The sequence below is a fragment of the Oryctolagus cuniculus genome, chromosome 14, assembly GCF_964237555.1.
Source record: "Oryctolagus cuniculus chromosome 14, mOryCun1.1, whole genome shotgun sequence".
In the NCBI taxonomy this organism is placed as follows: Eukaryota; Metazoa; Chordata; class Mammalia; order Lagomorpha; family Leporidae; genus Oryctolagus; species Oryctolagus cuniculus.
The window spans coordinates 23,038,135-23,053,507 of NC_091445.1; the positions used below are offsets into that span (position 1 = coordinate 23,038,135).

The 15,373-nt window shown below is 37.8% G+C and overlaps 1 protein-coding gene across 2 annotated transcripts in view; it reads left to right on the forward strand.

The window, feature by feature from the left end:
- The window catches only part of FAM174A (family with sequence similarity 174 member A), a 46,160-nt gene that overhangs the window by 4,648 nt on the left and 26,139 nt on the right, over window positions 1-15,373 (forward strand). The window contains exon 2 of one of the 2 annotated variants that reach the window (XM_002713935.5): window positions 13,401-13,539. In XM_002713935.5, the coding sequence (XP_002713981.2) occupies window positions 13,401-13,539 (139 nt within the window). Of the gene's footprint in view, window positions 1-13,400; window positions 13,540-15,373 lie in introns of those variants that run through there. The other variant, XM_008261970.4, reaches the window with a different exon arrangement.

Below are 15,373 nucleotides of genomic sequence, written 5' to 3' on the forward strand. Positions count from 1 at the left end.
ACTTAAAATGCTCAACCACCATACTGCTGCCAATGACTTCTTAAAGTAACGAATTGAAAGTGATATTGCACATAAAGATGGATAGAAGATTTATGGAGAAAATTAAAATGAGTATTATATACTCAGTACCTGTTGCTATTTAAAACATAAGGCTTCTTGTTGAATGTTAAATCTCCAAATTTTACATTTTAAAAAGTGACTCAACCTTAGCATTTATTGAATATCATGTCTATGCCAAGCAGAAATAATTTAATGTCCTACCTCAGATCACAACATCCCTTCCCAATACAAATATATTTGCATATATATGCACATATATATTAAGATTATTTACCTTATAATCTTATAATCTTAATTATTAAGATTAAAGGCAGAGTTACAGGAAGAGAGAAATATGTATTTTTAATTTGCTACACATAGTCAGTGGGTAGTCATATTTTAAAGCTATTTCTTTTAATCTGAACATATATTTCTACCTTAACTCCTCTTGAAGCAAGCCACTAATGAATTATGAATTTGGGATTGGTAACCATCTCTCCCATCTGGTTGCTTAAGAATATAAGTTTAGGAATTAATTATACTTTTTTTCTCCCTGAAGACATGTTTTAGCACTAGTTTTAAAATTGTGAGACATTGATAGAAATTATACAAAAACAAGAAATACTTTGACTATTTAACCATGCATGTAGTCACTGCCATTAATTCAGTAACTATTACTGAGTACCAATTAGTGCTAGTACTTGGCACTGTTATAAGGATTAGCAGTGCAAAAGATAAGAATGTCCTTGCCTTGCTTGTGTAGAACTTCCATTTTAGTTGTTCATAAAGGGGTCATTCAAAAAGGTAATGTAAAAATAGAATTAAAAGTATGAGCATCTTATTGTAAAAGTTATTTTCATAATACATGCAGAATGCCTAATATGAAAAAACAGTATATGGATTTCAAGACTATTGCACATCACAATAAAATATAATCCCCTTTTTCATGAACTTTTTCAAGTTCCCTCATGTATCCCCCCCCCTTTTTTTTTAATTTATTTGACAAGTAGATATATAGATAGAGAGACAGAGAGAAAAGTCTTCCTTCGGTTGGTTCACCCCTGAAATGACTGCTATGGCCAGTGCTGCACCATTCCAAAGCCAGGAGCCAGGTGCTTCTTCCTGGTCTCCCATGCACATGCAGGAGCCTAAGCACCTGGGCCATCCTCCACTGCCCTCCTGGGCCACAGCAAAGAGCTGGACTGGAAGAGGAGCAATTGGGACTAGAATCCGGCGCCAATATGGGATGCTGGCGCTGCAGGCGGAGGATTAACCAAGTGAGCCATGGCGCTGGCCCCTCATATATCCCCTTGAATGCAGTTTTTACAAGAAGTGTAAATTGTTCTGATTTAAAACATGCATTCAACCAGGCAGTTTATTTTTAGTGCTTAGTTTATTGATAGACTCAGAAGCTTGGAAATACATTTAATAACTATATGTTCTCAAAGAATGGATATTCTTTGCAGAGATGAAACTTGCCTTCCTAAAAATGTTTGCTCATATACACTGAAATATTTTAAATAGTTGTTTGTCATGTGATTGACTGCCAAAATGTCACTATGATTGTGCTATGACAGTGAGATATGTTAGAGATCCGTGTATAGTGAATGTACCAGAGAAGATAAAAAACTAGAGAATAGAGGTTATTTTAAATGCATTTTTTCATTCAGGATTGATCATAGCGCTACACCCAAACTTTTGGTAAATGAAGTTGGCTTAATTAGACTGAGAAAATAAATGTTCAGGTAAGGAAAATAGTACTTATTAGATTTTTCAACAGAAGTAACCTATTTTATGCTTCTCTTAATATTAAACCTCCATTTAGTGCATCTAATATTAGATTAGATAAATAAAGATTAGATCACTCCTTGTATTAGTTACTGTTTTGGTTGAAACAAAAAAAAAGCTTGGCAAACTTAAAGGGGATTCATTGGAATAATTTTGTGGTATCAGAAAAGCTGCAGTGACATTATCTTGCATGGGTTCACAGTAGATTTCTGTCTCCTTGTCCCACAGCTCAAGAGTCCAGGGAAGGAGTTGCTAACTTCTGTAGATTTTTGCTTTCTTGAAATTTAGATCTATGACTCATCATTCCTTTTACTGTACCTTGTATGCCTTCATGAACCCTTTAATCCTCATCACTCATCCCAACTGCCTCATGCTCATATGTGCATACGGGTGCAGGCATTTTCTTCCGTATTGATTTCCTAAAGTTGATATTCCAATTAGTGTGCTTGAATCTCTGCAGACCAGACTATTCTATAGGTTATGATACAGCCTTGAAATTGACAGTCGTGGTATACAGAAGGCCACAAAAATCATACTACTTATGATTTTTGCGGGATAGAAAACATGATTTACATTAATACCAACTTAAAGGAGTTAAGGGTGGAGAAATTTTTCATAGAAAGGATTAGAGGTAGTGAACATGATAGGTTATAGGATAGCATGTATGTGTATTCTTTTTATATTTTTTATTTGTACAATGTGAACAATTTCATGTATTTCATATATACAGATTTAGGAGCATAGTGATACTTCCCACCCTAACCTCCCTCCCACCTATGCTTTCACCCTCCCTTCTCCTTCCATTCTTACTCTCTCTTTAATTTTTACAAAGACATACTTTCAGCTTGTTATTGTTCTAATAGATTTCCATCTTTTCCCAATATGTAAATTAGCTAAAAGCAGCACTGCACTGATTGTCTTCACTTCTTAGAAACCTTGGCCTTTGAGGAGTCCAGTTAGAAAAGAGTTGTATTCTTTAATGTGGGCTGCCTAATCTCTGAGGGAAAATATGATAAAAAAAGGTATCGTGATCTATATGGGGATGGGGAGGTGAGGCAGGCAGGCATTTGTTCTACTGGTTAAGATACCGATGTCCCACATTGGATGGAGTGCTTAGGTTTAACGCCCAGTTCTGGCTCCTAACTCCAGCTAACTGTTAATAAAGATCCCAGGGGACAGCAGTGATGGTTAAGTCATTGGCTTCCTGTCAACTAGGATTTAGGCTTGGATTGAATTTCCCGCTCCTAGCTTCAGCTCTACACCCAGCCCAGCCCTGAGCATTATAGGCTTTTGGGGAGTGAGCAAGCAGATGGGGGGCTTTTTCTCTGTTTGTCTCTCTGTCTCTCTCTCTGTCTCTCTCTCTCTCTCTGTGTCTTCCTCTTGAATAAATATGTAAAAGTTTAAAAATATAGATGAAGCATAAATGGGACTATGTCATGAGTTTGAAAAAAAAAAAAGTAAAAATGAAGCTATGAAAAGTTTGGACTTTTATGTGCTACTGTGGCTTCAGATCAAAAACAGCTAAATGGCCTGAGAAAAGCAGTGGAGGATGACCCAAGTGCTTGGGCCCCTGCTGTCCATATGGGAGACCTAGAAGAAGTTCCTGGATCTTGGCTTCAGCCTGACTCAGCCCCAGCTTCTGCGGCCATTTGGGGATGGACTATCTCTTTCTCTCTTCTCTCTCATTCTGTTTCTCCAACTCTTAACTTTCAAATAAATATTTAAGAAAAAAGAGGCAGGATGGAAGAAAATGCACATGTATGTAATTAAGGCTCAGAGAAAAACTCAAAGAAGCTAAGATGTCAAGTACCCTTAAAAAAAAACTCTTAAGTAATAGAATATCCAATTACAGCTATAATTTTAGCTGTTAAGTAAGAGCATATCCAATTAAAAATGACTTCAGCATATGAACATACTTTGTTGTTTACTAATCAAGACTTTGAGCAATCCAAGTTTGCTCCAATGTCTTTAGGATAGCTATCTCAGCTCTAAGCATGTTCTTAAACAGTTGTACCCCAGACAGGAAAGATGGCCTGAAAGGAGGCCTTTTCTTCTTATATTTTTTATTTTCTTTTTTAAAACCAGGGAAGAACATCTCCCAAAACCACACTATGAGAGACAGCCCCTTCTGTCTCATTTATGAAAACTGCTTCATCTGCTCGCCCCAAGACAGGGCGAGCAGATGAAGGAAGGAAAATTATATTATATTGTTATGATTGATTTACACCAATTATTACTATTTTGTACTCCTTAGAGCTGGGCCCAATTGCTCTGTAAACAACATGATGATTCCGTTAAGCCAGTAAAAGAGGATTGTCTCTAAGCAAAAAGTAGATTCTGTTAACAATAATCAAAACTAAGAGATGGACAAATCAGAACAAGGCAATTATACTTGTTAATGCGAAGTAGTAATGCGAGTAGGTCCTAAGTTATCTTCACAATAGAAGAATGAATTATAAACTGTGAAGGGACTTCAAAAAATTCATGAAAGACATAAAATCCAAACACTTATTTCAGTACAAAAGAATTTAAAGTCCATGCACAGTATGTTTTCCTATGCATTTTTCATGAGCTTTTTGAATACCCTTGTATGATTAACCTTATATAATAATCTGCTTGATGTAATGTGAGATCATTGTGATGGGGTTCACAAGAATACAGTGTTAACTAATTTTATGACCTTGGTTAAAATTACTTTGATTCTTCAGAATAAATTACAGCTTAAAGTTTTAAAAATCAGTCAAGAGACAGAACGCTCCCATCGGCTGGTGTACTCCCCAAATGCCCTCAAAGACCAGGATTGGCCAGGCTGAATCCAGGAAGTAGAAGCTCAATCTGTGTCTCCCACATGAGTAGCAGAAACTTGACTACTTGAGTTATCACCTGATGCTTGCCAGGGTGCATATTTAAAGGATGCTGGAATCAGAAGACAGAGACAGGGCTTGAATGTAGGCATTCGATGTCTACTGTTTAAGTTCCAAGTCTGCATTTCTCCAAACCTTGCTTTTTATGTGTAAAATGTGGTTAGTTACCTTATAGGATTGTTGTGAGGATTATATTAGGTAATGCTTATAAGCTTCTTAGCTCAAAGTTTGTCATATGTGAGTATACTGTAAATAGTAACTATTTTACTGGGATATTTTTCTATCTAGAATTTTAATGTATTTCGGGAGATTTTACTATAATATATTTTTTTTAATATTTTATTTATTTATTTGAGAGCTAGAGTTACAGACAGTGAGAGGGAGAGACAGAGAGAAAGGTCTTCCTTCCATTTGGTTCACTCCCCAGATGGCCGCAATGGCCCGGCCAGAGCGCCGCCGATCTCAAGCCAGGAGCCAGGTGCATCATCCCAGTCTCCCATACGGGTGCAGGGGCCTAAGCACTTGGGCCATCTTCTACTGCTTTCCCAGGCCATAGCAGAGAGCTGGATTAGAAGAGGAGCAACCGGGATGAGTACCGGCACCCATATGGGATGACCGTGCTGCAGGTGGAGGATTAACCTACTGCGTCAGGGCGCCGGCCCCTATAATATATTTTCTAATGCCTCCCCTGCATGTTATAAAATATTATTTCTATTTCTATAGTTTAATTTTCTCACATAAAATAGAAGCTTTAAATATATGTGTATATATGTATGTGAACATGTAAGTATATATTTGAAATATATAAATATACACATTTATATCATATACATATGTGTTTCAAACTTCAGTGGTTGGAGAGTAAGAGAGAAAAAAAGAAATCATCAAGAGACTGAAAATGTTAGTCATGTAGTCCATCTGAACCTAGGTGGAATCAATCTTGGGGGTGTTGTACTATAGATAATACTCTGAGGTTGGCTGAAGGATAAATCCATGCTGAACTTTTAGGAATGGAGAAGGATTACCAAGACTCATATCCCTAGCTTTAGGGCCAAAAAGAGAAGACTAGAAAATCCAGAGAAAGCAGAAAAAGAAGATGATGAAGAAACAGTATTCTATTCACTTTCATGAGGGACCTTTGAAGCCAAGCTATATGACATATAGCTTGGAATTTTTTTCTCCTGGGAAGAAAGAGATGAATCTAAGCAAAAGTACTGATATACGTGCTGAATTATAAGGAGGCAGGTGAGAAAAGGTATCCAGCAAAGAAAGCAACGTTGCAAGATCGAAAGCATAGATAAAGATGCTTTTGTTCTTTTCTTTTTTGATCTTTGAATGTTAGCAGTGGACATTTTACTAGAGATGAGCCATGGCAGGAAAACTTCTGAGGGAATCTTCCGTTTAATGTTGTACTTGGTCAAGGTTGTGATCGTGATGGAGCATGGCAACGGCAGACCAGCAGAAGGGACCCAAGAAAAACGTTGAAAAGAAGCCAAAGGAATTCAAAATGATGGTATTTGGAGAACTTCCAACAAAGGCTTACAGTAGCTCCTGAGGGCACAATTGCTTTACATCAAGGTGGACTAATAATCATAATGACCCTGGGAGATTCAAAAAGAATTTAAGAAACTCATTTTATCCTGTATAGGAAGGCAGATGTGTCTCTAGCATTGGGTATGATTCCATATAGAATGCTAAAACAAAATGCCAGTTTGGCTTTTGAAAAAATAACATCAATTATTTAGAGTAAAAGATAACTATGTATTACATTATGATAATTTTACATCTAAAAGGCAACTCCTAAGCACAGAAGACAAGTTAAATATTAGTGGTTCTAATTTGGGTAGAGCTTGACAATCACCGGGCTGTTCTTAAATCACCCTAAACAAGAATTGTATAAAGGTCCTGGAATGAGTATTTGTTTAATTTTTTAAAATATTTGAGAACTTTGTCCTGAGCCCGAAGGCTATAACTCAACTCCAGAGACCTGCATTATAATTTGAAAGTTGGCTAGCTACCTGAGGTTCCACTCTGGTATGTCTGGGGAGAATGTTTTCAGGCTTCTCTTATTCCACAGGAGATTTACATATAAAATTTTAGATATCTATCTTATACAAAAGGCAAAATATATCGTGAATCCTTATATATTAGTTAATTTACTGGACTGATGTTTTAGGTAGAACCTGTGTGTTGTGGATATGGTGATGAGAAAGAACAGATATAGCTTCTGCTCACATTGAGCTAATGGATGAGTAGGGAAGACAGATAGTAACTTAAACATAAGTATAAAGATGCACCTTTGAGGTAGACTAACAGAGATGTACATGATTGCATCCGAAGCCAATAATAAAGATTTTTCGTGGGGCCGACACTGTGGCGTAGCAGGTAAAGCCACCGCCTGCAGTGCCAACATCCCATATGGATGCCGATTCATTGTCCCGGCTGCTCCACTTCCGATCCAGTTCTCTGCTTTGGCCTGGGAAAGCAGTGGAAGATGGCCCAAGTCCTTGGGCCCCTGCACCCACATAGGAAGACCCGGAGGAAGCTCTTGGCTCCTGGCTTCAGATCGGCACAGCTCTGGCCATTGCGGCCAATTGGGGGGTGAACCAGCAGATGGAAGACCTCTCTGTCTGCCTCTCCTCTCTCTGTAACTGACTTTCAAAAAAGACTTTTCCCCTAGGTAGGTAGGTCAGAGAATGTGTTCCTAAGGAAGTGTTACATGAGCTGAAGATGGAAGATTAGGCTTTAACACAAGGAGATCATGGTGGGATGTAGGAGGGTGTGAGGTAAATGGCTGGGGGAGTATGTTCATTGCAAGTGACTGAGTGTGAGCTGTGTTGTCAGAGTTCAGAAAGAGAGGTAGAATGTGGTGTGAAGAGCAGGATGAGGTTAGAGATGTTAGTATCGTCCTTCTTGTGCTAATCAGATTAGAGAGAGGAAGCCTTGATAGCAGTGGTGTGGTGCAGTATTAAAGACTTCTATCAGTATCAGGAAGTATATACCATAGGATGTTGTGATTGGACAACCAGAGTGATATACTAATCAGGCCTCCTTTCAAGAGCACCTGCAGGAAGCATAGCCAGCCACTGCCTCTGCTTGCTGCACTTGTAAAATCATCACAGCAGCCTTGCCAGGACCACAGTTCCTATCCAGCAACTGAGTGCAGCACAACCTGGTCATCCTGACTGGTAAGGGGTGCCTCTAATGGGCAGCCGCTGCGTGTGGGCTTGCCATTTTCCTGATGGAACTCAGAAGTTCACTGCAGGCTCCTGCTCTTCCTACTCAGTCACCCTTTCTTTTGCAATTCCCTCTCTGTACTTCACAGGCCTTTCCCCTGATAAACATCTTGCATTGTGTGTTTATTTGTGAGAACTGCTGTAAGCAACCGCCACAAACAGAGTGGCTTAAACAACAGAAAATTACTGTCTCACAGTTCTGGAGTCTCAACATGCAAAACCAAAGTCCTGGAAGGGTTGATTACTTCTAAGGACTGTGTGGAAAGGATCCGTTCAGGCCGTCAGCTTGGCTTATAGATGACAGTCTGTATGCTCACAGTATTCTGCCCATAAATGGGTTGGGACCCAATTTACCAAACTCATGTTAGCTTTATTATCGCTGTAAAAGCCCTGTCTCTAAAGAACAGCACTGGCTGATAGTACCTCAACATACAGTTTTTTGAGGACACGGTTAAACCCATAACATACTTTAATTGATGCTTGTTTCTTAATGAACTTGGACTGGCAACTGATGAATCAACTTATGGTACTGGGTAATTAAAAATAGAGAAATGTCTAAAAAAATTTACTATAGGCCATGTAGCCAATTGGATTGGGTTTCCTGATGAAAATTATAAAATACTAAAGTGTAGCTGATTAATTTTTATTTGCTTATATTCAGTGATGATAAATTAGCTTCAAATTTATTTTCAGTCACTAATTGGGTCAGTTCATTTTTGATCACTGTTTCGCTGAAAAACAGTCAAGATAAAAATTGCATCAGTAATTGTACATTTGTTTACTAATATTTACACTGCTTTATCATTATGTCTAACATCACTGGAGAGTGTATATGTGTTTTTCTCAAATTTTGAATGTACTTGTAGGAATTAACATTATATAATATGTATTATAATATTATTCCAGTTAATACATGGCCTACAAACATTCAGTTGAAGTAAAGCAAAAGGGAGAAGAGATATGAATTAAATTGGGTGCATATAGCAAATTACAGCATATTATATTGATCAGTGTTCTCTCTTTCGTATAGTAAAGTGAAATGGAGTTTTATCCTATTGTGTTTATTTTATGTGATATCATTCACTGTTCCATAAAATTTTATCAAGTTTATTTTAGCAGTTTCATGTTGATAGTACAACTTGCACATATCATTGGAGTGGAAATAACCTGAGCATAAAAAAGCATCAAGGAATCTGCATGTGTATAAGAACAGTTATTTGAGTACTAAGGTGAATACCTAGAAGGTATCTGATAAGGATCATTTATCTCTGCGTGCTATGTTTTGAGTGAATGTAATCTAATAAGTAAGCATTTAGCTTTCTCTTTTGCCCTTCCAGGCTTTTATACCTTCTTCTCTGTTTGTAGATAAAGCCGCTATTTTTATTTCAATTAGGAGCCAACACAGTTTGCTTTAACATTTCAATATGCATTTATGATGTCTAGTAAAAAATGCACATATCTATAATTATATGTGTGTAATTATCAGCAGATGAATTTGATCATGAGCTTAACGAACACTTTTTGTTTGGTAAGGAAAGTACCATGTCTGTAAAAATTACATGGATTTTAAAGCCTCCTTTACTCTTTTGTTTAAAAATAATATATACTACATGTCAAAAGATAAAAGTTGAATTTTTATTTAAAATTTCAATACATTTCTAGTGAGTTATATTTTTATACTTGTTCTTATGCTTGTTCACATTTAAACTACATGTCATTAAAACAACCCAGCTATTTTATTTTATTTTAGAAAAATAGAGTGAGGGCCGGCGCCATGGCTCACTAGGCTAATCCTCCGCCTAGCGGCGCCGGCACACCGGGTTCTAGTCCCGGTCAGGGGGCCGGATTCTGTCCCGGTTGCCCCTCTTCCAGGCCAGCCCTCTGCTGTGGCCAGGGAGTGCAGTGGAGGATGGCCCAGGTGCTTGGGCCCTGCACCCCGTGGGAGACCAGGAAAAGCACCTGGCTCCTGGCTCCTGCCATCAGATCAGCGTGGTGCGCCGGCCGCAGCGCGCTGGCCGCAGCACGCCAGTCGCGGCGGCCATTGGAGGGTGAACCAACGGCAAAGGAAGACCTTTCTCTCTGTCTCTCTCTCTCACTGTCCACTCTGCCTGTCAAAAAAAAAAAAAAAAAAAAAAAAAGAAAAAGAAAAAAAAAAGAAAAATAGAGTGAGAAGTTAATTTTTTTGCAAAAAAATTGAAAGCGATATATATGGGGATATTAAAAATCTCCCAGAAAATGCATTTGCAAAATGTGATTATTTTGGTGTAAAAACAATTTGAAATCTATAGTTTTTCAAGATATGCATTTGTGGGGAACAACTCGGACTAGACTAAGTTACTGGAATTAAGACTTATTCTATGCATCTGCTCTCCCACAATATGGCGCTGGGAGAGGAGTAAACAGCTTCTACGCAGCTGCCTCCAGTTCAACCAATAAACAGCAGGACCTGCTCCTGATTGGAGGAGAGCAGCGTACTTGGCGTGTGGGTAGCAGAGTTGGGATTGGTGGAAGAGGACTATAAAGGAGGAGAGAGACAACATGCACCAGGAACATCTAAGGGGAACACCTGAGGAACACCTGTGCAGTCCCCGAGAGAGCCGGCCGGCGGTGTGCTGCTCCCCCGCGGAAGTGGGGAAAGTGGCAGGGGGGCCCACCCCTCCACGGAGGTGGAGGGACGGCAGCCAACCCGGGAAGAACCAGCAGCAAACCCAGGAAGGGCCGAGCAGACAAAAGAACAGCGCAGGGTCCTGTGTCGTTCCTCCACGAAGAGGGGGAGTGACATGCATTTTTCTTTTACTTTTGGAATTGGCCTTTTTCTTTTCTCTTTCTTTCTTTCTTTCTTTCTTTCTTTCTTTCTTTCTTTCTTTCTTTCTTTCTTTCTTTCTTTCTTTCTTTCTTTCTTTCTTCTATTTTTAACCTAGAAACCTTTTATTTATGATATATAAACTTCATGCATTTCAATGCATTTCATATATACAAATTTAGGAACATAATGATTCTTCCCACCTTACCATCCCTCTCACTCTCACTTCCACCCTTCTTTCTCCTCCCTCTCCTATTCTCATTCTTATTTTTTACTAAGATCTATTTTCAATTAACTTTTTTTTTAAAGACTTATTTTATTTATTTGAGAGTAGAGTTACAGAGAGAGGTAGAGATGGAGAGAGAGAGGTCTTCCATCCACTGGTTCACTCCCCCAAATAGCTACTATGGCCGGAGCTGAGCTGATCTAAAGCCAGGAGCCAGTAGCTTCTTCCAGGTCTCCCTTGTGGGTACAGAGACCCAAAGACTTGAGCCATCTTTCACTGCTTTCACAGATACATCATCAGAGAGCTAGATCGGAAGTAGAGCAGCCAGGACTCCAAATGGCACCCATGGGGGATGTAGGCACTGCAGGCCTGGGTTTTAACTTGTTGCACCACAGTACCAGCCCCTTCAATTAACTTTATACACATGAGATTAACCATACACTGAGTAAAGAGTTCAACAAATAGTATGAAGAAAAAAACAAAAATAAAAACCCATGTCTCAACTGTCTAGACAGACTGTTCAAATTCATTGCATCTCAAAGTGTCAATTTCACTTCTATAGAATACCTTTTAAGTACTCTATAGTTAACAGATCAGGGAGGACATATGGTATTTGTCTTTTTGGAGCCCAATTATTTTAATAGTGTATAAGTGTTTGGATTTTCCTTGAGACAATCATTGCGTATGATAATACATATGTTTTTGAGAGAGAGACAGAGAGAAAGGTCTTCCTTTACTGTTGGCTCACCCTCCAGTGGCCGCTGCGGCCGGCACACCGCGCTGATCCGAAGCTAGGAGCCAGGTGCTTCTCCTGGTCTCCATGTGGGTGCAAGGCCCAAGCACTTGGGCCATCCTCCACTGTACTCCCGGGCCACAGCAGAGAGCTGGACTGGAAGAGGGGCAACTGGGACAGAATCTGGTGCCCCAACCAGGACTAGAACCCAGTGTGCCGGCGCCACAAAGCAGAGGATTAGCCTATTGAGCCACGGCACTGGCCAGTATTTGTTATTTTTATAGTCAAGTACTTGTCATGACCATGAAACCATCACTAACTATATCTTTTGATGGGGCAAGGATGTTTTAAGTAAGAGTTTGTCAAGTTTAAGTTCTACGTAATAATATACAGCACTTCTTTTCTTTTTATTTATTTTTTGTATGGATTAATACATGTACACAAGTAGGATATTCATTTAAATTGGATTGCAAACCTTAGCAATATTGTGGGTATGTGCACATGCACATATAAACACATATACCCATACTTACACATCGATACACATCATGCACTATTAAGAAAAGACTAACTTGGGGCAGGTATATGGCTGAGGAGCTAAGAAGCCACTTGGGGCACCTTCTCATACCTGACTGCCTGGTTTCAAGTCTCAAATCTGCTCCCAGTTTCAGCTTCCTGATAATACCCAGGGAGGCAGCAGGAGATGGCTCAATCATTTGGTCCCTATCAACAGCATGGGAGACCTGAATTGAATTTCTAGCGCCTTTCATTTACCTGGGTCAGGCCCAGCCACTGCAGGCGTTGAGTGAACCAGAAGATGGGGGATTTCTCTCTCTGTTTTGTGCTTCTCTCTGCCACTCAAATAAATAAAAAATAAAAGAAATTTTCAAGACCAAGTTATACTTCATGCTGCCTCATTTTTCTATTTCTGTTTTGCATTAACTCTTCCATTGGTTAGATTTCTAACTTTGAATACTGTGACTACAACCACTGTTTTCTCTTTCTTTATCTTTAACTTGATATATTGATAGATCTATAGTTAGTGACTGGTGGAGGTTATGTTAGTTTTTGTCCTGATTTAGTAATATTTTATATATTTCAGTCACCAAAACCAAGTGTTAGTATGTATTGCAAAAATTCCAATAGATCTGTTTGTGAGAAACATTTTCTTATGTGTAGCATTGAGGTTGTTGAATTGGAAGGAAATCAGGCCTTGACTTCAGGGTCATGGTTTTGGATCACTGAGCTGAAAATCACTAAGAACCTCAAACATATTTAAGAATCATCTTAATCAGTAGGACAATGTGCTAAAAAGTGGTTTTACAGTGGTGAATAAAACAGGCATGGTTGTTAACCTAGTGGAATTTAGTGGAAGAGACAGGGAAATGAATGCCCACATAAACATCATATGAATGCAAATGGAGATAAAGTACAAGCTATTTGAGAGCTAGAAAGAAGAGGTGCCAGGACAATTGGCAGAGAAGAAAATATTTCAGAAGACATTGATATCATACAAACATGTAGAAATAGGTTCTGTTTCAAGAATTATAGGTGATTTTAGTTGGTAAGTTTTTTTTATATTCCTGAAATATAACCATTCTGGTTTTAAGTGCCTCCTTTTTCAGGAACACAGGGATAGTTTATTTTTAATTTGCAAATAAGCTAACAATCACTTATATTAAAATATTTATTAACTTGTTCTTTTTTATAGGATGAGGAGAAGAAATCGAAAGACAAGAAGATATGGTGTTTTGGACACTAACATAGGAAACATGGAATTGACACCTTTAGAACAAGATGATGAGGATGAGGATAACACATTGTTTGATGCCAATCATCCTCGAAGGTAAGCGATCAGTAGTTTAGTTACACGAATCAGGAAGAAGAAAAGCATGGCAAATAAATTGAAGAAGTAAAACAGTTTTTATTCTAGCAGATTTTATCCAATTCTCTTTCATGAAGTCCTTTGTACTTACTTATCCAATACCTTATATTCGTGATACTGCACTGACATAAGTAAACAATAGAGTACCATCCCCTGAAGAAATCTCCATTGAAGATCTCACTGCAGCTTTGCTTTTTAACTTCTTCATCCCTGTGATATATATTAACTCATATGTGTGTGCCAGAGTGTGTGTGTGTGAAATGTTTAGCACACTTGACTTTCTTTTTGTATTCTGAAGATTTTGTTGTTGTTGTAGTTTGAGTTATTGTATTTACATGCAGTATTACTCAGCAGAATTATAGGGCTGATAGTTTATATGGTCTGATAATGAAGTTACATTGTTTACAATCAGATCTATGTTCCCTGAGTGTTAAGACCTTTTCTAAGTGGTTTGGAGAAACATAATTACATGGATAGAGAATTAATTCCAATGTAAACAGAGTCAGGGAAAAGAGGCAACAAAGATTCCAGTCAATAAGGAAAGACTTGTTAGGTAAAGGAAAATTAGAGTCCATTATCAAGTATAAATACAAACAATACAGAAATCCTGAGATTACAAACAACAACAATGATATTAAATTAGATATATATGTATATATGTACATATATATATACAAGTAATGTATTATCACTATTGCTAAAGCAATGTACATATACAGAGATATATAGATATATATGTTTATAGAATATATGTTTAATTTTATTTTTAAAATAGTTTCAGTACATATATTTGTATATATATATATGTATAAAGGAGCTTTTATGATTGCTGGTAATTCATTCATTTAATAAAATATAATAATTGTGAAGTGCCAATTATGCAATTATAAGCATTCGAGCCTTGGTAAGCAACCTGAACAAACAGCTGTATCTGTTCCTAAGGGACTCAGTTTCTTAGCGAAAACACACATGAATAAGATGCATAAATTAAAAAATTTATAACATTTGATTTTATGCCCTGGAAAAAAATAATTGTCTATAACTTTTGTATGGTTTTAAGTAAGTGTAATATTACCAGTTGTTGACTGTGTTTTAGGAGTGAACCAGATAAAACTGCTGATTTGAATTTAAGAACATTGTATGTAGCAGACATTTATCTTTCTGTGTTAGAATTACAGGAAGAATAATGTGGAGAACAATTGAAAACTGAGCTTGACTGGGAGAATAGCACATGATGTATCTCATCTTGGGTTCACTGTGAGAATGTGCTTATTTAGCAGGATGGCAGTGGAATCTGATCACTTGTATATTACAATTACTAATTTAAATTTTTGATAAAGATACTGTATTAAGGCATCTCCTATTTATATACATAGAAAAGAAAGAAAAGGAAGTTATTAATCTAGGAACTCAGCATTGTCACCAAAGAAGAATTGAATTTGAACCCCAGTCCATATATTTCTAACATGGCTGATTACAAACAAAGATTGTTTTAGACAGAAGCAACCACCCACATTTTAATAGTTGTGAAAGGTGATACTTTGGGGAATTCAAGCCACTTAGATTATCTAAAACACAATTTGTTGTGTGAACTTATGTATTTATATATGTGAGATTGGGAGGTAGGAGAATCCAAAAAGAATTGGAACAGGTAGGTTCAAAAATGCTAGCAGTTTCCATGAGATATAATTACTTATGACTATCTTTCATTCTGTATCCTGACTCATCACAGGCCTTCCCCCATTACTTATTCTTCTTTTGTGCCCCATGTTTCATAAATTGCGCATTCCATTAGGGAT